Source organism: Vanessa cardui, chromosome 20 (assembly GCF_905220365.1).
Source record: "Vanessa cardui chromosome 20, ilVanCard2.1, whole genome shotgun sequence".
In the NCBI taxonomy this organism is placed as follows: Eukaryota; Metazoa; Arthropoda; class Insecta; order Lepidoptera; family Nymphalidae; genus Vanessa; species Vanessa cardui.
Window position 1 is genome coordinate 797,729 of NC_061142.1, and position 26,083 is coordinate 823,811.

General features: G+C 32.8%; 1 protein-coding gene across 1 annotated transcript in view; it reads right to left on the reverse strand.

Annotated features, from left to right (window-relative positions):
* LOC124538438 (homeobox protein Nkx-2.4-like) overlaps positions 1-26,083 on the reverse strand; it is a 43,239-nt gene that overhangs the window by 2,486 nt on the left and 14,670 nt on the right. Inside the window, exons 3-5 of the mRNA XM_047115505.1 lie at positions 20,804-20,952; positions 14,230-14,325; positions 2,470-2,556 (exon numbers count right to left, since the gene is read on the reverse strand). Coding sequence (XP_046971461.1) covers positions 2,470-2,556; positions 14,230-14,325; positions 20,804-20,952 — 332 coding nt within the window. The remainder of the gene's footprint in view (positions 1-2,469; positions 2,557-14,229; positions 14,326-20,803; positions 20,953-26,083) is intronic.

Below are 26,083 nucleotides of genomic sequence, written 5' to 3' on the forward strand. Positions count from 1 at the left end.
ATCATGAACTGAGATGATCCAGTGGTTAGAATACCTGAATCTTAACGGAATATTGCAGTACAAGTCCGGCCAAGCAATACTGAATTTTTTCATACATAACGTGTGAGTATTAATACCCCCAGTACGAAAATATCGTCAAAACACTTATATGTATAAACATGCAATACTGCCAAATCTAGCGTGGGGACAGTTTGTTCAAATGAGCTCTAAACCTTCTTCTTGGTTAGTTTAGCAGTGAGTCGCTTAAAGGCTTACTTTAATTATAAAGTAAGCCTTTAAGCGACATTAAGCAAAATTTGATGGCTATTAAGCTATCAAATTTATAAAACATTCGACAATCGTACATATCACACTTATTCCCTGTAAAATCTCAATATAATTTATTTAATTTGTACATAATTAAATGAAAGCCAAAATCAAATCAAATGTCCCTCATTAAAACATCGCAAAACATGACGACACCGTCGAGCACCAGCGCTAACAATCAAAGTACACGGTCGCACAAATTGAGGCAATCGTCGGAGCATGGCAACCCCGCGCGTGACTCTGCCTCGGTTCGTGTTAGGGCTACACTTCATTTCATTATATTTAATAACTTATATTGCGGCTATTTAAATTAAGCTCTGTTATTGTTTGCAAATAATTCTAATTCAAATATAACCTATATTCAGCTTAATACGAAACAAATTGATTGAATCGATGGCATCTTATTTTACAATTTTTATTTGAATTGACTGAATTTGAACTAAATATTATTACGGTATAGCTCTTTAGAAAATGTAAATATATTTAATCTTTGATTTATGATTGATTGTAAAAGTATTTCTGTATTTAAAAAACACATATTTCCTACTTTAACTTTGTGACGCTTACAAAAAACTAACTTTAAACCCCTTCTATTATTAATTATGAAAAAAAAAGATATACATGTATAAAAAAAGATATACACATATTATGTATATTGACACTGTCTGCTAGTCGTTTCGACAAACGTAAATGTAAATAACGTATATTTATAATTACTATGTAGCAATGTTTTACTCAAACTAGAATATAAGTAGATTTTTTTAATACATCGAATGATTGTGAAATGAAAATTTTAAGCAAAACAAGTATGTGTGTTATACGCGCGTCACATTTGCTTCTGAAAAACGGATTTGAAAACATAATATTTAAATATGAGTTTGTAAAGAAGGTTAAATTAACATCAAGCTTAATTCGAAATTTAAATCTTTAGGTACATAGATAGATATTAGATAAGAATATGATCCCTCGTTCGAAAAGTTGAAACTTAATAAAATGGAACCTTATTTAGTTATATTAATAATTCAAAAGACCGTATAAAAAAGACAAAAGTAAGTATAGGTTATTTGCATGACATTACTGCGAAATGTTTTAACGTTCGAGTTGCCAATTAACCTCAATTTTTCAATTAAATAAAAACTCCTTTAAATTGACCTCAACGAAATTCAATCGGGGTTGCTAGATTCGCGACTACCGGCGATGCGGGTCCCGTACGCCAGCGGGAGATTGCCATCAAGTGGGCGAAGTCTCGCCTCAACAGGGGCTCCGGTGCTCCGTCAACGATTTTAATCTCTCACGTTTTTAAATATTCATAATTGAATACCTGATTTCGAGATAGTCATCATAAAGGGTCTTTGTGCAGGATTTATCATTGACGCGAAATGTCAATGTTGTATGACGAATATTTTACGTATAGGTATATAAAAAATCAAATATGAGGTCATGACCTTTTTTTTCATTTAATCAATCAATGCAAAGATTTTCTAAATTTTATTATCCTAATAATTTATCTTAGCAATAAAAAGAGTATATATGTACTAGTATGTATATTTGGTACTAGCAGAACCTTCGACTTTACCCAAGAATATAAAATTTTACGTACAACACACAATCCGTTACCTCCCAAGATAATGAATTAAAAAAAGTAGCGTATGGCCTACTCAGGGTTTCAACCACCTTTATAAAAAAAATATACGTAAATCAGTTTATGCGTGAAAGGGCAACAGGTAGAATACATTTTGCATTTCCAATATTATTATAGATATAGATAGATGTTTGACAGTATGGCATGGCGAGAGTGACTAGTGCAGCTCATTCTGCGTGCGTTCTAGTCGTCTTCGCGTTTGGACTCCATTTCCACTAACCATCAGGTGGAGTGGAGTCATATGCCTACTCGAATAATATAAAAGAAAAAAATCTCTAACTGAACACAGAGACGCACAGAAAAAAATGCCATATTTTAATTTTATGAATAAAGACATTTTCTATTGTCACTGTATGGTATGGCACATGTGGCAGTAAATACCAAATCACTTAAGTTTTTGCGTCACAAAGCGCTTGATAGCTAGCATTGTTATTGTTGTAACGAAATAATTAATTATCTGTGCTGTATTTGCAAAACTCTTTGGCCAAATTTAATGATTAGTGCACAAAACAAAATCTTACCTGGTTGTGTTGGTTTTGTTCTGCCATCGCCTTCTCCTTGGCTTGTCTCTTGCACTTGTAACGATGATTTTGAAACCATATTTTGACCTGCAACAAACAGAAAACTTAAATCTTGTTTCACATAAAGAGTGTTAAGTGAATAACAGATAAAGGGGAATAACAGATTTTTCAGATATTGTTTGATTTTGAGGGTAATTGAATATTTGCCGGCCTTCAAATTCCCTATACTTTCAAAATTGTAGTTATAATTGTTGATATATATTTCAACAATGTTAAAGTTGCATGAAAGATATGTATGTGTTACATACAAATGTGCAAAAAAACGTATATTGGAAAATTCATCGTTAAGATGTTTTTAAGCTTTCTTTGTACAGAATACCATAAAGACGTCACGGTGTCAAAATAATAAGGTAAAAATGCGCTATTATGCATTTTGAATAACAATAACATTGTATATATATATAGTATATAAGTGAATGGATTTGCCTCCGATATAGGACATAATATCATCATCATTAAAATAAAATTAATGAAGACACATACATACAAACAAAAATAAAGGTCAAGCAAACTAATGAAAAAAAAAACTGAAGTAAAATTGAACGCTCTTAAGCCGTACAGTGTACCAACACTCGAGCTAAAGAAGATGGCGCTGGATGACGCGTCGCAAACACATTACAAAATGAATGGAATTGAGTGTCCAACGTGCCACGCGTCGCTGTACTGATACACGCTTAGAACATACATACAAATACATACATCTAAAAATAATTAGTTTTCATACAATATTATATACTCATTAATCGTTATTATTCATGTTGTTGACGTTTCGAAACAACCATATTGCAGTTTTGTTTCTTTTTTAATTGTAATGTAAGCTGTGATTATTTTTAAACATTTTGCAAATTAATCTCTCTTTAAGGGCTCAGTAATTTCAGATCAAACTTTATAATTCATACGTAGCGAAGGTAAAATATCTTGCACGGCTCGAGTCACAATTGATACTCGTGATGCGTACAAGCCGTGTGAGACGCGGTAACCCCATCTCCATTTCGCGAATGTCAACACCGCCCGCCTTCGGCCGCGCCTGACCTCCCTGAAATTAGCGCTAGGGCACGCTACGGCACAGTCAACACTCCACCTTAATGACGAAAGAATAAACACAGCTCATACGATGTTTGCCCCACGGAGCGGGCGGCCTTTGTCTACGCACGCTCGGAACGCAGCAAAATATACACTTTATTTATTATTTATACATCGAGAGAGTTTCCTCCATGTTTATTCTTTGAAATGGATGTGTGCCCCACCCCGCGCGGACTCGCGTCGCGGCCGTTCCGTTATGATCACGCTCGCTCGTGCATAAATACCCGCCATTTTGTTAGGCTCTCGATACATAGTTACGAAAGCCGTTACAATAACAAAACGGAGATACATGGCTACTACGAAACGCGTCGCGTCCACTCGGCTCGAGAGCCTATCGGTCGTATTTGTTATTTTTTAATGTTTACTCTAGAGGTGCGGACTCGGCTGTGGGAACTCGTAGCAGCGACGCGCTCTTTGTACGTCACTCGGCGTCGTACGGAACGTCGCTAGTTATTTATGGGCTATACGGCAGGAGTTAATGAACGGGCCCCGTCGGCGGGCGTCGCTTATTGCACTCCGCCGAGGCTTGGACGCTCTCGTGTCGAGTACTTTCTTTTCAATCTCCTTGTGCATAATGCTCCGTGTTTCCTTGCACGCACTCTTCATCCGAGAGCACCATTCAATTATTTGTTTTACTTCTAAACGACTTGTTTCTCCGTGGCAACGAGACTTTTCGGGTACGCCTAAGGGTATTTAGTATGCGTTCAAGAACGTAACACGTACTTGTCTGCGAAGCATTTTGTTTTACCAAACAAGCTTAAATTCCCCTTGGCTACTGGAGTACTTCTATCGTTTTTTATTTATAATTTAACATAACTTCAAAGCATCGAACAATACACAATATATAAATTGTTTCTTTTACGATCGAACCGTTAATTAAATCAAAATGGCCACCCAAACGGCTGTCATCTTGACAATACGAGTCAATTTTGGCGCCAAACAAAAAAGTGGTGTAAATCAAATATCGAATGAGTTAACTAGGTGCGTATATGCAGCGCATAAGAGTGATATTCCCATCAGAGATGCAATTGAAGTGCGTGATGTTCTAAAATCGAGTCCTCGCGTAGGTGTTCCGTTCCTGCGAACGATGACTCGCATAATCGAGACTACAATTATATATAAAGCTCTCTTGTTTGTTTAAATCTTCATTTGGTGCAGTGTTTTTTTTAAACAGTGAAATTCTTTACTCTTTTAAAGTATCTTGTTCTATTTTCGATTAGTTGGTAAACATTGACGACCACATATATTATTATTATTTTATAAATAAATGCATGACGATACTAATTAAAGAATATATAATGTAATTCTAGGAAAATGCAAATCGACACAGTACGAGCGAGATTAGTAAGCAAGATTCTTAGACAAAATCAATACCTATAAAAAATATTTAAAAAAAAAGAAACAATTTTAAATTTAGAATTAGTTCTTCGCTTATTCGCCAACAATGCTCGCCGTACACGATAGAAATTCAGTATCGGACGCTGAGTAAACACGCGCCCGACGCGTGACAGTCGATCAATGCACGTCATTTATTTAGTACCTTATAAAAATATCCAAAGCAAAAAACAACCATGTACTTTAACATTTATAAATCTTAAATTTATTCAAATATGAACCTTATTCACATCACATTAAAAGTCAGATGGATATTTATAATTGTGAAAGTTAAATGGTTATTTTAATAAGACGTGAGTTAATGCGGTGACAAATAGACCTGGATTTTGGAATCTGGCAATTTCTATACATGTTGTTACAGGTGGGCAAGAATTAATACCATACTACTAGAATACACTTGGGGGGAAATTAATTTCGTTTACTGTATTTCTTAAGACCGACAACGTTTCATTTCTAAAGATCTTTCTTGGTACTTGACATAATATTCTAAATTCGAAATTATATACATAGATATTTTTTATTGGTAACACTATTTTCAAAAACCACCTAACTAGAGCAAATAAATTGACCAACAGAAGAAAAAACGGTACCTACTGTTTTGTCTTTGCCTATTTAATATTCTGGTAAAAGTTTTGTGTAATCCAAATTAAGACGTAGAAATGAATATTGGGCTTATTAGAAATAAAACTACATGCTCTAAACTTTCCTATTTATTTCTAAGGTAAAGGTAAAAACTTTACCTTTACCTTTTTACGTAAACGTATATCTTTTCTGTAACTCAAAAATCACCGGAAGACACTACGACATATAATTTGAAAAAATATTATCATTGGAAGTGAGTTACAAGAATTTAGGTGAGATTACTGATTTCTCACAGCTCGGTGACACACGCTACTAATAAGGTTTTACGGTTAATTTATTAATTTTAGTGCATAGCATAATTTCATACATAGCTTTACAAAAAATTATTTCTAGTATTTATAACTTTGCTAATAAATTTCTTAAAAAACTATTTTTACCTACTTAAATTGAGAAGTGATTACAAAATAAAATCATTATAAGATTCCATAATAAAAACCGCGTCACGCTTACTTACAATACATCAAATTTATATAATACGGAATCAGTTTCAATCAAATTGATATAATATGGAATCAGTTATGTAACAGTTTCTATGTAGCACATACATGGCGCTGTTAATACCGCGCACGTAACCCCACCCTCCCCTGCCCGTCGACCGTGAACTACAAAGCTACCAATCAAATATTTAACCAGCAATTCACAAAATTAATATTTATTTAATAAACGATGATTAAACGACTCTAACATCGCTTATGAACTAACCAACTTTTTTTATTTACTCAAACATTTGTTAATTATTATTTATACAAGACTTGCTTCTGTTTGTTTTAAAACACTTTCGATAACTAATTTGTTTATTTTTATAAATCAGTTGACTGTATTGCACCAAAATCGTCGATTTACGTGATGATTTAAAATTTTTGAAATACATACCTATACTCAACTCCAACGATAACAGGAAAATTGACGCGATGTCATTGGTCGAGAGCTTGATTAATCTATGATATACTTATATATACTTGGTGGTAGGGCTTTGTGCAAGCCCGTCTGGGTAGGTACCACCCACTCATCAGTTATTCTACCGCCAAACAACAGTACTCAGTATTGTTGTGTTCCGGTTTGATGGGTGAGTGAGCCAGTGTAACTACAGGCACAAGGGACATAACATCTTAGTTCCCAAGGTTGGTGGTATTCCCAGCGTCATTGTCTATGGGCGATGGTGACCACTTACCATCAGGTGGCCCATATGCTCGTCCGCCAAGCTATACCATAAAAAAAATGATATTCACTATCGTTATGCAAAAAAATAGTGTTATGAACGTCGAAGAAACTGTTATCGGAATTTTGGAAGTGAAATTAAATTGGAAATATTTAGTTAAGTGTAATACTGATGTATTATAAATAAAGATATTTAAATCATAAACTCATAGTAGTGCATGATATGGCTGAGTTATCAGCATATCGCATGAATACGTAAGTTTAAGATTTGTTTATCATTTTTCCTACTTCCATTGGAATAGGGTATACTTTAATTATAATATTATTCGTAACAGTTATATAGTTTGATATTGTCACCTTTGTCCAGTAGTTAAAAGCTTCAAGGTTTTAGGAATATTAATAAACAATAGGTGGCGCTTTAGTCGTATATGATAATTGTCTGCAGAAGTATAAAACAGTAATTAATGCCGAATATAACTAAATTATTTAATTTATCTACTAAACACTTGGGAGTAGAGCAGCGTTTCCCATTTGCCGGGTCGCGACCCGGTACCGGGCCATCAAAATAAAATACCGGGTCGCAACATTCCTTGTTTAAAAAATAATACCTACTATCTTGTCGTCAAGAATACACAAAATTAGCTCATCAAGCAATAATTTTTTTAATGCCTTTTGTCACAACTTACAAATGTGAGGCTGGGTTTTCAACACTAGTTTACCTTAAAAATAAATACAGAAACCGACTTGAAGTGGAACCAGACTTTAGAATAAAACTGTCATCATTTTCCGCGAACTTGGATTCTTTGGTCAAAAATAAGCAACAGTTACACTCTTCGCACTACTTTTTTTTGTGATAAAATAGACTATACCAAAATATTATGTTCCTAGTATCAATAAAATATTTTTACTATTAATAAATGTGTCTTATTTAATCTTAACGGAACCAGCTTGGGTTTAAAAGTATTCAGTGGGTCACGAAAGGGCTGTGGGAAAATTACCGGGCCATGGTAGAACAAACTTTGGGAAACACTGGAGTAGAGCCCAAGAGCCCTCACAGGTGACACGAAAGAACGAAATATCATCATATACTTTAACATATTAAAATTGTATTGATGTCCTCAAAGAAAGACATACGTCATCCAACATTTCTATACTGTACCTGTTCAGAGATTTTTTCCTACAGAGACGTAAGTCTGTTGTAAATTGTCGAGGATATGGTACCTCGTATTGCCTAGGGCCATGGAACGGCGACGACTTGCATAGAGTTATTTACTTACAGTAAAAAAGTCCTAAGTCCCTACTGACAGATTTTCAATTTGAAAGACTATAGATCTTTTATTATATTGTCACCGTGAAAACTTTTGCAAGTAATAACATACTGTTATGTTTCATTTGTCATGGGAAATGTTATGATTAATCTACTACAACAAACATTTTTATCCACAAATAAGCATCGGACAGCGGTACTAGAAATTATTTTTTTTTAACAGGAAATGACATTTAGCGGCATGATTTTTCTTATTTTTCTTATTCTTTAGATTTTCCATTTTTAATTCGTACGAATTTGTTAGCAAAAAACTAGTCCTACGCAAACATCGCAACGGGGTACTTATCAATACGGAAATTTTACAAATTCTAAATGCATAATAGCCTTTACCTGCCGCATAATAGCAGTCAGGTGCATCATCCGCTTAGATAACTAATCCCATCCAACAATGCACTCGCAAAAACTCTTTCCATTCATCAAAATATAATCTCGAACGAATTGCTTATATTATCAAAGGCGGACCGCGAAATCAAGCGAATAGCCTGCAGTTCCATCAATATTTTCGCGGTTATTACACAATTACGCGGGAATAAAAAGATTTCAGCGTCCATTTGCAAATTTGTTTTGACATGTTGGCTGCAATGAATAGCTGCGATCATTGCTACGCCATCTATGATACCATAAACATTTATTATTTCTTTTCAAAAGGTTGGAATCTGTTTTATTGCGGCCAGCCTTTGACGGGAAGTGTATTGAAATCTCACGAAGATTAGGGATTAGGGTAGAGTGAAGAGGAATTATCTTTTAATTATACCTACTCGGTTATTGTAAGCGTTGCAAACTGGAGATCATAATTTTTGTTATAATTTTTGAACGTTTTTTTTTATTTACGGTGTCATTTTTATATAATCGAATATGGAAAAATTATAATAACATTTTTGTTTTGATCTCTATCTTCATTTCCTATCTGTCATTTTACAAAGCCTAGACTTGAAGAAGAAACTTTCACAAAAAGAAAATTCTTAATAAACGTATACAATTATCTTTAATATTGACCATTTACAGGTCTTTGTTCAGTTAGGAACATCAGAAATCAGATTACAAAATAAAACCTTTATATATAACAAAAACGTCATGTTTTCTAAATAAACACTTTATTAATGGCATGTCATTTTGACAGTTGGTAACGAGCGCGTAACGAGGCTAATCCACGCTCGTCTGCACTTTTAAAATTGACAGCCTTAAATGGCATTTTATGAAAATGCGTTACATTTCAAGCAAATGCTTATATTTACGCAAGGCCATAATAACATGCAATGGTTTTTACGTTCAAACAATTGGCTTTCAACAAGCTAAGAAATTAACCCTTAAACTTTTGATAGTTGGCCTTTTCACCTCTTATAAAGGCTTGAGTTCACCTTACAATCCATTATTGATAAAATTAATGATGCTTAAATATAATATATATTTATGGCAGTGTTCAAGTAAACAAATAGTAATTAAATGACTAATATAATCTATAATACGCTTTTTGACATCTCCATTTTTAAATTATCAAGGAGATTAATATTTAATATCTATATCAATTATGTTATTAGTAAAGTTACCGTCTATATTATTCTGCTGGGTTTAGACCTCCTTCGGTGAGGTTTGATGGATCACATGTAGTAGAATATCACCACACAATCAAATTTCCATCCGATATTATCGTTTTTCGTGTTCGAGATAAATTATAAAGACATGTTAAGAACACGACAATTTGTAGGGACTTTTAGGTTAAAATTCACGCGTTCTAAATACTGAACCAATAGAAATTCCTATAACATTAAACCATATCAATATTAAGCAAGAATTTGATACATATCCCAGCTGAGTTACAGAGATAAGCAACAGGTATATTGTTATCCTAATAAGGTAGGTAGTCTTTCTTAACGAAGTGATTAGGTAATAAAAACATCCATCAGATACATCGAGACGTTTAAATAACGTATCAACGAAATTGTAAATGGCAGTGCGGGGAGCTACACTTACACACTCGATGTCCAGTGCCGGTGTACGAACAACGATTTGACAACCCGTCATTGTTTAAAATTAACCGCCATTATCTCATTGCCTCCATTACACCCGCATGCGCCGCATCCGGCAGACGACAGACTATATAAATTCGTGACCATAGACAAAGGAGCGATTGCTCGCAGTAGGTCTTTGTTTTTTTTTTTCATTGATAACAAAGGATTAGTAGCATAGATGAAACTTTAAATCTATGGGAAAGTAAAGATATTTTAGCTTTTAATTTTCATTGTTTAACTTGGCTTTAGTTATGAATTGGTTATCGTTTAGTATCTTCTTAGCTCTCCGCTTTATTATTGAATATATTTAAATTAGATGTTGTTTTAAAAAATATGACACATAATACCACTTTGAATTCCATTTTTAAATAAGTATACGTATGTAAAAGAATATAAGCTTGAATGTCAAAATCTATAAACTTGTCATATTTGAAAAGCTTCCAATGTTGCCAATATTATACACAGTATACTATATTGTTGTGAAGGACATGTTAGAAGTAAGTTTGTAGTAAGTTTATGACTTTTGTGTCTTTAAAATTAAACCAAAATATATGTAATCCAAACCAGATTTAGCCAGAATATGTTCCAAAACCCTCTCCTTAATAGGAGAGGAGGCCTTAACCCAGCAGTGGGAAATTTACGGGCTGTTGCTTTACTTTACTTTTACTACTAATCATATCAACAACCATATCCCTCACGTTATATTATAATTTGATCTCCTCCATTTTCAGAACAATATTTCGAAAACAATACATAATAGCATAGCTTAATAAACAGCTAGTACAGCAGGAATGTCACTATCAACCGTTCAAATGTCAGAATATCGATCCGTATTTACGTTAAAGAGATCCGAGGCAGGTCATCTGCCGGCAATTAGCTGAAATAAAAGCTAAAAAAATTCACCGCCTCGGTCCCAGGAGCCAGTATCAACAGTGGCGTTGAACATCGAAATTTACTTAAGTTTAATAACGAAACGCGAGCCCCGTGTTTGCTCGGAACGTCAAATACTGCGGGATATTATGCCTTGTAGCGTTAGCAGAAAAATATTTTTCCCATTCAAATTATTATATGTTGTATACAGATACACAAACAATAAAAACAATACATATAACAAACGGTATTTAATATGGATTTTTTAGTTATTATATTAATTGATGTGTATTTAATTTAATATGTTCAAGTTTCGTTTGTTTTTTTCTGACGGTACCGAGTTCGCTATATTGCGGCCTCTATTTAAACTCGGCTCGCTTTGAATATGCACGAGCGTCGAGAAATGCGTTTAACTTGAAGCACTTTGGTTCCTGAACTTGGTGATTGCGATAGATTTGCGAAATACCATATAATGAATAAGTATGTTTGCATAATATAAGTTGGAAACGGATTTTCGTCGAGATATTTTGAGAAGTAAGACAATATGAAATCGACGAAATACGTTAAGACGTTAAGTTTGCTTGTGATTTTGAATTTCGAATCCTTGATATCTTTAACTTTAATGGGCCGTTTAATTATTCCTTTTTTCTTATAAGAAATAAAAAAAGTATATAATCTTGTGGATTGAATTAGGTAGGTACTCTCTGCTTCTAGTGTCGATAATATACACTGAATTATTATATTAAACTATATTATCGTTATATGTTAATATAAAAACAGTGACATAGATATTTATTTACTTTAAAAAGGTTATGAACAATATTGTACTCATCGTTTTATTTATTTAATTCTTTCTATTGTGCATTGTATGTCAAACGTGGCTATTCCTAAGGATTTTAGATTACTTTAATAATGCGAGAGCCGAGATGCCCCAGTCGTTAGAGCGCGTGCATCTTAACCGATGATTTCGAGTTCAAACACGGGCGAGCTTGTTGTTATAATATACATATATTTAATAGTTTCAAATTAGAAGGTTGAGAATACAAAAACCTTAAAAATGTCTTTAGTCTATGACTTTAGTACCTTGTCTATTATTATGATTGTCTGTATATGTGTCTGTATGTTGTTATCACAAGGCAACATAAAAAGTATAATTGACAGGAATAAAAAAAAAAATACTTCGCCTAAAACCGTTGCAGTCTAAAACCTAACAATCAACGCATAGATAATCCTCGAATACGCGCCGCGTCTGACAATGACAGCATCGAAACGTGACCGACACTCAGTACTCGGTAGCACATTGTGGCCATTAATCTGATTTTTTTATACCGAGTGAAATTCAAAGGGTTAGTTTATAAAGCCAGATTTCATTAATTCATTTAATATTTTTTTAATATTATACGCTTCTATAGTCTATAGTTCATTTATATCTTTCATAGCAATCGTTTTATTGTATATTACTTTTTTATCTGTATTTATTTATATTCGGGTAATTACATAGCGTATCTTTCATTATACGTAAAATATAAAATACCTACGAACAGTGTAAGTATAGTATACTTATATAGTATAACTATCATAGAAGAGGGACAACAGGTTAATCGATTAATCGATGAGACCAATCAACCTGCACTGAACAAACAATGACCAATGCAGATCGTGCGAACCAATTAATATGACGACAATGCACATTATAATCGGCGTATTAGCGCGCCCTCGCGCCTCCGCCATTGTCTCCGCCAAGTCAAACGTCACTCTGACGTTTGTTTTCGCGGGAATTCAAACGCGTCGCCGTAAATGGTGTTGACACCCTCAAAATGGAGATTATTCATGGATGTTTGCGGGCTTTGTTGGGGTTACGACGAGTTTATGAAATTTATATTGACACGGCCGAGATTATTGAGTCTTTGTTATGAAGGATTTGAATTTCGCCCGCGCTATGTGGGAAAATGGGTCGCGTGTCGTTGACAGATATTAATAATGGGACTTTCGAACTTGTGCCGTGTATTTGCACAAATATTTAAAACTATTCGATGTTATTTCGCAAATTGTTTGATATATTTTTAAAATCAACTTATAACGGTTTCTTCAATAAATATCAAAGGCATCTCTCGTGTAGGTTCAAAGAGCAATGTTCACTAATTTGAAGACGGCACTCGAAAATTCAGACAAGGGAAATATTCTTCAATATCAAAGCGACCCTCGAACCGGTGCCGCCGTCGAGCGGAAAACAAGATGCCAAGTCTAACGAGCTAACCTGAACGCATCTTACGTGTTGCCAGCGGTAAAAATAACAGGATGTTGTAGGACATGTAGCCTCAGGCGTTTCGCTCCCCGAGTATTTTATAGGGATATATTGTATTTTATCGTGGGCGGTTTGTGTTCAGTAATTGGATCGGGGTGATGTCATAGCCGGAGGCGTTGTGGTAGCTATTGTAATGTGATTTATGTTGTCTGTCGGTTGCACTCACCCCGATTTAGGAACGCCCCATTGTGTTTAATAGTTGTACGACATTGTGACAATCAAAAACAAAGTGGCTTCAATAATTTTTAAACGCATAAACAGTGGGAACATCTTCTAGTTCGGTTATTAGATATATTTTATTCGATCTAAACGAAAAATGTCTTCCTATGAATAATGTTTAGTATAAAAATGGGTATTCACTGAAATACTGCGAGGATTATCCGCAGCGGTTATAATTTGTTACCTTTTAAATTCATTGGAATATAATAAAGTTATCAATTCAGTAATATATCTAGTAAAAAGCTATTAATTTGTCTTTTTATTAAACAAATTATTTTTGGCCTGCAATAATCTAACTATTGATATAATAACTAATAATTAAGTGTGTTTTACAATATTTCGATTGATTTTTAGTTCTGACATCATATATCAATACTACAATCGTTGATTATTAAAATATAAGATTACCTGCTTCAAAATCAGGATATTTCTTAGCATAAATTAAAGATTTTAAACTTACCTGTATAAAAAATTTAATTAAAAGTGAAATTAATTTATTTAATCAATATTAGTTAATTAGATCTCCATCTATTCTAATCATTGTAACTTTTAATTGTAGTTCTATGATAGCTATATACAATTTTTTTACTACAATTAAAGCAGGTATTCATGAAACATATTATATACATATATACACATAATAACGGTACACATGATTATATTTAAGGATAATAATGAAGTTAGTGACTCACCTGTGTCGGGGTTAAGTGTATGAGAGAAGCGAGATGCTCCCTCTCGGGCGCAGACAGATACTTCTGCTGTTTGAATCGTCGCTCCAACTCGTAAACCTGCACCAATAAATACCGATTGAGTTAAATTTATGTATTACAACGAGCAACCCGCCCCGGCATCACACGGATGCAATAACTGATACCAAATTATACGACAACCCAATAGTAACTTCTATTTTTATCAGTGTTCCTTTACTATATTGCTCACGTATTACATACAAAAACTTCCTCTCGAATCACTCTATCTATTAAAAAACTGCATCAAAATCCGTGGCGTAAATTTTAAATTTTAACTAACAGTGGTAAGGGACTTTGCTTTATACGATGTATTGTTGATGATAACTAATGTCTCTCCCGCGAAACTACGTGTTTATACAAAATAATTTTGATTTAGTTTTGATTTCATTTCATTCTTAGCTGCAAGTAACTCATACTCGTACTCATGTCGATAATATTTTCCTTCAATTTTGTTTACATTTTACATTTTTCTTAAACAGCCGTAGTGCCGCTTCCTAAACGAGCAGAAACTTTTTTCTGCTCTATAATATTAAATATTTGTTAAATTACAACAATTAAGTAAATTGCAGTCTAGAATCTTCTTTATTTTTCTGCACATCATCAAAATGAGACCGTTATCTATTTTCTATGTGCAGCTATCGTCCCATAATCACTGTTACAAAAATCGGCATACGCTATTAATATAATCAGGTAAAGTTTTAAGAGTCGGAACAGCCGCGGAAAAAGCTGAAAATTTATTCCTTATTCTAAGTTATGTTTTGGTCCCATTTGCAGTTACTTAACCTTGGAGAAATTGTACATTAATCCTTATGAAAAGTGTAACACCTCGCCTTATTGCTTCCACTGGTCATAGGAAGGTTAAGTTTCTGCTCAGAATATCGGAATTGCGATTAATTCCATACGGTCATGATTAGTACAGTACCTAATATTTTTTAAGACCGTATTGCCAACAAATTTTTATGTATAATAAAATAATACGTATATATACGCGTTTTCTAATAGTACCTAAGTATGTCAGTTTTAGTTAAATGGAAAAATAACTAGGCTCGTCATAACGTAGGAACAGTTTAATTTTTTTGCGATACTCGGCTATCCGCCATGACACAAAAAATACAAATATCCTTTATATTATTTGTACAAACGGTAGATTAATATATATTTAATATATGTATAAGAAATATATTATTGCCATTGTACAGCAAGAGCAATGACATTTAAACTGAATTTCGAATTAAATCTTTCATTCTGTTTTACAATAAGCTATTTAAAAGGCTTCAAGCACTTTTTATATTACTACTTTGATAATATTTATTTAAACAAATAAGTTTTTTCTTTTACTGAAAAACAGTAACAACTGAATTTCTTTGCGATTATTTTCGGTCTAATCATCAACCCAGCTTGATATTAATATTAAATTAATCAAACCTTGTGAAATGACGATTCAAAAGTGCTCATAAGAGCCTACTTGAATAAAGTATATTCCGATTTTTATTTCTAATATCTACCTTTCATGTTCGATCTTTAACATAAACATTTTATTAAAAGCCTTATCCTAGCTGTGCGAAGTTGGGCCAAGGAGCTAGTATCAATTAATGTATAAATACACACTCCGTAACCTTAATTGCAAATGTTATTTTTATACTTGACATAAGTCATTTGCATTCCTAGTCGATTGGTATATCACGGGTTCAATGAATTCGGGCTGTTAATAAAAGAAGGGCACTATGTTGTGAAATAGCGATGATTCGAGATGGTGTTTATGATGTTATGATTCTGGAACGAATGTTCAATTGTTTTTTCATTGCGTTAAAATAACTGTCAAAATCAATACAATGACTTTTGAATATAAGAAATAATTATTAAATATAATCTGTGCCTTTTTGTTACGAATAGAAGCCAAAAGCCTAAAAGTTATCGTCAACATATTTTACCTAACAATAAAAAAACAGATATGAATTAATTTCTTGTGTAAAGCGAAAGGCACGAAATATTAGATAGATTTTGATTTGCTTCCTATATGTGTCGTTAAGATTGTCGATGGCGAAATTTTATTTTCTATGTGTAAACTTAGTTTGTTCCTATACCTACCTACTTATTAAAAAATAAAAGTTATCTCTCAGCTTAATATGTATTGCATAAGAATTTATTCAGTAACTACTTTTTTATCCAATTAGGTACTTATACTTACTTTGTTTTTTTTTAAACGAATGGATTTTGTTGTTTTTATCTAGTCTGTGGTTTGATGTTGTCGTTCAGATATTTCTTACAAATAAAGAACGTAAATTAAAATCCCAGTTAACATTAACAATCGAAAACTCTATCATTTTATTATATATTTACATTTTAACAACCTAACCTCATTCATTAATCAACGTGAAACCATCTGTCAACGTTGAAATAATTTAATTCCCTCGAACAGCAAGAATCTTCAAATATTAACCATTATGAATATATTACACAAATTATACAATATGCAAGTAATTAAACATTCCACGTTACCTGACGTCAGATTACGTTAACACAGCTATTTAATTTCGAAGGGTCCTCCCCGGCCCCTCCCACTTCCGGTGGAGGCCCCGCCCTCGGGGTGAAAGATATGCCACGTTCGCTCCATGTAATTAATTCTATTCCCTGAAACTCCCCTCTACGACACGTACATGGCAACACCTGTTTTATTGTTTCGAATTGTATTGTTCTAAAAAAAGAGTTGCATGAATAATAGTGGTTTTGTTCTAAATGTTGCCATTTAAATCGGCTACAACGATGTCGAGGAGAGTATTGTTATTCTTGCAGGTAAGGAAGAAAGTTTTAAAGCATATCCCAGTTATATAGTCAGGCTATTTGTTTTGTTAAATAGCTTTTCACCTTAATGAGCACGGGATAGGCTCTAATTTCCATTGAGAAAAGGTCTTTACTAATCAGATGTACATTTAGAATCTCTTATTGTAATAAGTCTTTTCCGATTTTATGCGATCAAACACAGAGAGTATAACGTCAAACAAATTTTATTCAATCTAGAAAAGTAATAATTGTTATTTAACGCTATTGTTTGTTTGTGTCAACCACCGGTTCGGAAAATATAGTAACCTGACCTGAGAGGAACCGGCAAAAGAGATACAGAGAGTTGTTTAATTAGAAAAATGAGCCAAATCGACATTTTAATTATAATTGCTGTATTTTCACATGTCTAGTGTCAAGAGGGGTCAAAAATCGACGTTTTATCACCAAAAACTATATCTGTGCTGAAACTTACAACAATTTTGCAATAGTGGATTCGATTAGGTCTTTGGGACATATTTTGAGTACAAAAAGATTTCGGATGAGGATTACTGACACAATTGAACATTTTTTTCTTATTTGTCCTTCGACATTGAAAAATACGTGTAATAAAATTTTAAGTTATTGTTTAAACTGTAGGTATTTAGACAGATGTCTTAAATAGGTGCAAAATATTTTTAAATTTTGATAGCAACGGTTTTAATATATTTAAAAAAAAAACCGAAATCTTTCTTAATAACTAATCCAATAGTATCAATAGTAGTAAGTGCAGGACTATTGATAGTATACCTAATAGTACCATCAATAGTCCTGCACTTTGTGTTATTGAATCATAATCAAAATATACTTTATTTAAGTAAGCTCTTACAAGTGATTTTGAATTGTTATTTAAATATTCGCTTTGAAACCCAACAACAGTTAGGAATATAGATACCGAAAAGAATGGAAAAGAAATTCAGTAACTGCTCTTTTTAAAAAAATCAATTAGGTACTTGCGTCAACCGTTGACTATCAAATATTCAAATTTACGTACTTGGATATTATATTGAAAGCAAGAATTAATGTATATTTATCATTTAAGTAGATATTTGAAACTTAATATTATATAATAAAAGCTAGAGAAAGTTGAAAAAGAGTAACTACTGATTTTCTTTACGGTTCCTCCTGACTGATTCTACATTCTGAATCGGTGGTATCCTTTTTAATATACTTAAGTAGTTCTGTAAAATTAAGATTCGAAGTGCTTTTAAAAACCTACTTGTATATAGTATATTTTTATTTTGAAGGAGAGACTATTTTAAATTTGACTATGTATAACGACTGTATATTATACTAAATTATTATTGTATTTGTAATTGATCAATAATTGTATCAGATAATAAAATTCTTTATATTGTGAATATAAAATAATACATGTTTTTGAATCAAAAATAATACATGTTTTTCTAAGCATTTGGATATGAGTCGATTTAATAAATAATGTAACGTAGAACGATTATTTGTTATCACCCTTAAAACCGAAAAATGACCGCAATTCTGCTAGCACCACGCCTATCTAATATAATATAATCTAATATAATGTGTTTTCGAATAATTTATCATAAGTGTGGACTTATGATAAATTATTCGAAAACACATTATATTATAATTTCAATATTTGTACTAACAACACCAAATAACTGACTTATGATCTTTGTCTATTCATTCTTAAGAGTTTGAATAAGGCAAAGGTATTACTAACATAGAGCTCTACGTATATAATTAAACAATTAGACCATGTATTTTTTTTTCTATTTGACATCGTAAATGTATCAAAACTAACACCCATACAAACTTAATAACCTATCCGAGGTTTCGGTGCCCTCGGCAATAAAAATCGCGTTAGTTGCGATCAAAACCACCCCTCACAAACGCCAACAATAAAGCTCGCCATAAACCACACGATCATCACAGAAAAATTCAAATATAAATATCTTTATATAACTACATATAAATCTTTCATATAACTGTAGTTATACTAAACGGCTGAACCGATTTTGTTGTTGTTTTTTTTTACGTTTTTGAACTGGATGATTAGATAGGACGAAGGTCTTCTTAGATAGGCAGGTTCTTATTTGAGCCGGACAAAATCAAAGACTGGTATATATAATGTTTTTAGAATGTTAATATAATTTTAAATTACTATACTTTTAATTGCACTTAATATTTCAAAAAAATGGATGATTAATTTTTCCAAAAAAATAATTACATTTTCGATCAAAGTATACAGCTCATAGTATACTCTATATTAGTCAAATAGTAGCACAGATAACAAATAATTATACATAACGTATCTTGAGTGGAATGCATTGAGCCAGGTAAGGTCCCCCTATAAAATTTATTTGTAAAATGATCGTCAAACACCGCTCCCCGTCTGAAGGGTTCGTAAATAAACCCAGGGTCCGTATGCGAAATGAACAAAAGTTCTGTCGAATGCGAAAACGTGATGAGAATATATTAATAAAAAATCTGTTTTACGTACTGGCTACAATACGTAATACCTACTTTTATATACCTAAAAATTTTAATGATAATTGAAGTTAAGATGGCGGCTTCGTTAATTTATGACATTCATCCTCGGTTGTATAGATGTATTCGATATTTAACAGCAAGGCTTTGCCCATCAATGGATTTACCTGCAAGCTTTACTATAATTGAAAATAATTTACTTTGTATTTTCAAGCTATTTATATAGACTCATATATGTGTAAATGTTTGTCTATCAAATTATACAGAACGTTAAGCTCGTTAAGGATTCCTCACAAACAGCTCACTCTTCCTAACTGCTTAGAATGCTGGAGATGCTTCCAAGTTTGTATAAAACACATGTACGAGATATTTGCACTTACGCTGAAGATTTCATGGCATTAATGTAGAATCACGTGACGAATCCCAAGTTTGACATAAATAGCTCCAAGAGTTCGTCATACACGCTCTTGTTTTATCAAGCCTTACAATCTTAAATTTCTTCCTGATAAAAACGTAAACTTTAACGGTCCCCAGCACTAATTTCGGTTAGTTTTGGTTTAATTTACATGTACATAATTATATGTATATATATATATTTAAATAATTATATAAATAAATAAAAACGTAAGTACCATTTCAATATATCGTTTTAATATGTGTCATAGATCAGTATTTCTAGAACCTCAAACCCAGTTGATTTTCAGATGGTGCTGTAAAACTGGTTGCAATAATGGCAAAAATATATATTTACTATTCCATATTACTTCCTTCCATTTGCAATAGAGTTATTAGAACTTAGAGTAGTAGTATAAAAACCTTAATTTCAAATAACACACCTCGCCTCATTGCCTTTACTACTAGTGGAGGAAGAAAAGACTTCATTTTCTTGCCAAAAGGATCGAAATTGTGATTCTAAAATGAAAAAAAAAAAATGGGGAAATGCTGCTTACATTCTTGCCACCATTTCACGCAGTATTTGTACTGTACTATTTGTGAGTGATCAAGACCTTAATGTTAATAAATATTATGAAAATAAATAAATATATATTTTATTATAGCCAACCTAATGATTATCTAATACACTTCAAAAACAAATTTCAATAAAAGAATTATAACACTATGTTATTGTAAATGGATCAGCTAAGAACTACTTAAGATTGGTAACGTCCGGAGATATATATTATTTCACGTGTACGTCGCATAATAATGATTAATATCATTAGTATCTTACCTGTGCTTGCGTGAACAACACTCGTCGCTTACGTCTCTGTGCCAGGGGAAATTGCATGGGCTTGGCATCTGGTCCAGCGCAGGCCGCCAGGCCGCCCATGTTATTGACGTGGCCCATACCGCCCGACGTCGAGGTCATCAGCCTGGAAACTAAAACAACCGCTCAAATATGATGTATTAACTATTAAGACCTTAATAATAATTAATAAATGAATTTAACACTATCGGTAAAGTTACTAAATTTTCACACTTTTCCCACCTGCGAGTGATACTTAGTGAGCCAGTGTAACAACAGGTATGAAGAACTAAATTTTCATGTGCTAGATAGCGCATTTCTTATGAATGGTATGAATATCTTATTTTACTACTCTAAGCAGCACTGACCAAGTGGTCCATGGTAAGTACCATTACAGTGGTCAATGTGTTCATTTGACTTCTTGTTACAGTTAGGTTAAAAGACTTGCACACATTAGTACCTATTCATGGTCATCTAGGTCAGTTCTCTAATCTGTGCTCATTGCTTGTAAAGTCAATTTACCTACTAATTGCTTATTTTCCTTTACTGCTTTATAAACAAGAATCTCAAATAAAATTTGTTGCTGTCACAATAAAAATACTTTAGATTAATCGAAGATCGCTTTTATAAAAGTAAAACGTATAATTGTAATTTAAATTATATAAGACATACATGTCTGCATTTAATATTCTTTGTAAAAAGACAATGCACTGTAATTGTTTAACTCTACGTATAAAAAACTACCGCATCGCTTAATGTTTTAATTACATTGTCACAAACCTACCTTCCTATTATCAATGGTAGAAAAAAAAATTAATAACGACGGTGGAAATTAAACTTCTCGCGCTGGCAACATTAAGTGCACCGCCATGCCGCCATGCCGCCATTCTCGCTAATGACACTAGACGTTTCCCGCGCAGTGGCTTCGCGGTTTTATTTTAGTTACTTTTACAGATAAAAAATTGAGGTTTGTTTATTCTGTGCGTATAGTGACTGTAGTATGTACATGTCTACTCATCTATGATTGTAAGAGGGTTCAAAAATGCTATTCATTTTATAATAACAGCTTCAGTTAAATGTTTGAGCTGTTTTCACTTTTATTAGTACGTAATATAACGAGGATAATTTAATTATTTTATAAATACATGTGTTTTTGTTTGAACGATATTGTAGTTAAAACGAAATTATATAAAAGCCGCAAAATGAAAAATTGGTATTATGATTAATGTAACCAAAGTAACGTTATTTACAAGATATATAATACTCTACTCGGGGTTTACAAGCACGTCTTCAAGATTATAATTAATGTACCACTATAGAGCTACCACCTTTTCGGAAAATAGTTTTTGTAGTAGTACTTTAACAAGAACCAGCAAAAAAATCGGTCGATGCATTTTATACTAGTTAAATTATTATACAAGTGAAATTAACTTATAATGTTTAAGTTAAAAAAAAATTAAGTTTAATAATATATATAAGTATTAAAAGTTTTTTTTAAATATGAAATTACATTTTTTTGGTGAAATTTTGTAATGCTTTCAAATAGCCTGCAAAGTCAAAGACTGCACGACGGTGCTCTAAATATCCTGAGCAGTTATCACTTGTAGATCGAAAACAGTATTAATATCTATATTATATAAACTAAAAGGTATTTGGACAGGCAGCTAGATCGATATGGTATTTAGATAACTTCATCCTATTTTAACACATTATGAATTATATGCACTGCGCACATTGAAAGCCAAGTACTGTACAAGTCGAAACTATATTTCTGGCATTCATATTAAAAGGATAAATAAATCAAAATACGCAAAGCAAACCTTATCAAATAATGCAGATACCGGTTTATTTACGTCATCAAAAAAAGTTTTAAATCAGTTATTCACTTTTTAAAAAAAAAAAAAGAAATTATAATGATATAAAAAAATAACGTTAAAGTGTTTAAATTAATTATTTAGATAATCTCTCAGAAAACACGTAAAGACAACTATTGACAACAAAATGGCTTTTGTAAATCGATTACGCAAACATGTAATTTTAGACTCAAATTTGCAAGTCGCATACCATTTATAAAAAAATCTTTTTCACGATCTGTGTTCAAATATCATCATTCCGAGATCTTGCATTATTTTATTGTAACGTCGGCAGTTGCGAGAAACCCGCACAGCAATATTCCACACATTATGCTCCATCGAATTCACCGCTCATTCTATTTACACAACACTCCACCATCGAAAAGGGTCTTTCAATAAAATATAACTCCCCATTCTGTCTTACTTACGTTGCTATTGTCCGACCTCCGTGTGTTTTGGCTGCATTATACGATATCGTTGCTTTGCATCGTAAAAAAAATTAAGCTAGTCTATGCTCGTTCAAAACTCCTTTGTGGAAATGTCAATGCGCCACCGGACATTTTGTTATCGAGCCAGAATCTTTTTGATGGAGATTTAATTGAAATGTTGCGCCGCTTAGGTTTATTTTAAACGATTTATTTCGAGAGCGTTTAATTTAAAACGAAACAACTATTAACATATACTTACTTTAATTTGATCATAGCGGTTAATTTAACAAAATGGTTAAATAACAATGACTAACTTGTATCTTGATTACAAAATAAGAAAACATGTAAAAAGTATCACATTTATCAATCTCACCAAAATACAGCTTTGTAAATGCGAATGTAAGTTATGAAATATTTAAAATGAATATTCGCAGTACATAATGCTCAGTAAAACGAGTTGATCTTACCGAAGACCGCGGTTTCAAATATGTACAAGCACCAATGATTTTAAAGGGCTTAGCTTTTAATTCACCTCTCTGGCCAGCTCTGAGACGTTCCGTTACATTTTTAAACAGTCTGTGTCTGTATTAACTGTTACTCTCCGACTTATTTTTGAATAATTACAATATTATTTAAAATATGACCAATAAGGTTAAGATTTTTTTTTAATTTGAACCCAATCATGGCACTCTGATCATCGGCCTCGTGTCTATGGCGTGGGGCTCGGTATTCTAAGATTACTGTCCACGACCCTCCGAGTGCGTTTGATGACCGCTCAATTGGCGTGAAATTGGCCAAGGCGCGAGGGTCAGGCGTGCAGCTGACGGCTCTGGTAATAATTAGCGACTCCATAACTGTTGTGGAATTTTTAATGGGAACAATTGATTGTATTTAAAAGCTTTTGTTATTGATTCGATTAATGGATGCCCCATTTTATTCATATAAAACAATAATAATATTATATATAACTTAATTTAAAAAAGTATTGATATTCGATCCTCAAATATGGATTTTTTTTATGTTATTACATGTAATAGTTATATATATAAGCGCTTAAAATTAACTATTGGTCCGTCGATTATTATAATAGATTATATTAGAATTGATATATGAACTGGCAACTATGTTCCAAAAAAGAAACTCGCAAACAAAGATGCTGAATTGTTATGTCTGCTAACATATTACGACTAATTTTAATATGACGTTCAAAGTTAGAATTCGCGAGAGTAAACAGAATGCTCTTACAACGGAATATGTTTATCTTCATTTGCAACTAACTGTACCCCGCCCTGTGGTACCACACGGTACATGATCACCGCGATCGCCTGAACCAATATTGACATTCATCTAATGGATTCGCGACAAGACCCTTCCCTGCCTTACATGAGCTAAACGGGAACTCGGTTTCATAACGGCATCACTTATTTATAAACTATATTTTCGCAAGACTATGTAGAGAATATTACTAAAGGTTTTAATTTTACAGGTTCACGAGACTGAACAAGACATTCGTAGATAATGTCGAAATATCGAGCTCCATCGAACAAAAATAAAAAACATGGTAAGTATCCCGAAAATAATACTAAAAGTATTATACCATAAGTAATAAAAATAACTCCTTATATATTATTTTGTATCTGTACCAAAAAAGCACAGATTATATCGCCAATGTCACGTGCGAAACACCTTATATTATTTCTATGAGATCTTCTGACAGGTCGGAATTTGAGCGTATCAAATTTTCATATCATGATATTACGTATAAAAATATTCAAATTTACTTACAAGAGAGGAGATGGAATTAAAAAATTTCAATCTTAATCATCATCAACACACGTAAATGTACAATTTATTTAACTGACTGTATTTTAAATGAAGAAAAAGAGTAACTAGTTCTTCTTTGCCGGTTCTTCTCGATAGAATCTACTTTCCGAACCGGTGGTAGCTTTACTTAATATAAATAGTTAGTAAATGGCGATTCAACAGTGCTTTAAAAGCCTCCTTTAATAAAGTATATTATGATTTTGACATTTAAATAAAACGATTCTTATATGAAATATGATGAAGATATCAAGAAACATTAAGAAGAAACTTTGTTAGTGAGGTTAACTACAAATAAAAGATATGAAACAGTTCATAGAGCCAAAAAAATGAAATAAATAGTTTCTAGTTATTTTAATAAATGGACTTAATATGCAATAACATAATTGTTTATTTTAGAGCAGCAATAGCGTTAAAAAAGTTTTAATCGTATTAAAATCTAACAACAGGCGTATCTAACGCGACCGATCTCCCCAGCGTGAATGTTGCCAGCACTAAATAAACGCGCCTGGCAAATTGTGCGTGAATAAACATTGAGAATAATAGCAGTATTGTGTTACGATCACTCCCCTTGCCGGGGAAGTACACTGGGATGATATCTCGCTTGATCGGGAAACGATGCGCAGCGTTCGCTATCTAAATATTATCTAGTGACATGATTTTTTTTTTATTGGGTCACATTCAGCCGAATGATTTCCATAAAAAGCCTTATGAAATGGCTTTAATTTTAAATTAAAAACAAAATTGTCATTAATTTTTTCTTTTTCTTAACTTTTTCAATGATTCGATCTTTGAAATTCTGAATTTTGTGGTAAATAGCTTTTATAAAAAATAGATTTTGATTTTGAAATCTGTTGTAACAATTTATATATGCATCGTAATGGACAGTTTGGTAATGCGTATACGAATATAAAATTAACCGGGAAATGGGTCGACAAACAGCCGACACTATTTCCCTCGATGTTGCTACATTAAAGAAAGATAAACTGTGACCGTCTGCCGCTGACGCGTCCACTCGCCGCATTAGGCGCGCCTACATGGAAACTAAGCGTGTCACACACTTATTTTTTCCCCGCGGCAGTTTTAATTTCAGCTAGCTGACCGCAACGAGTGTCTGTGACGCTTTGATGTATAACACTCGTTGGTTCAGGTATCGCATGGCC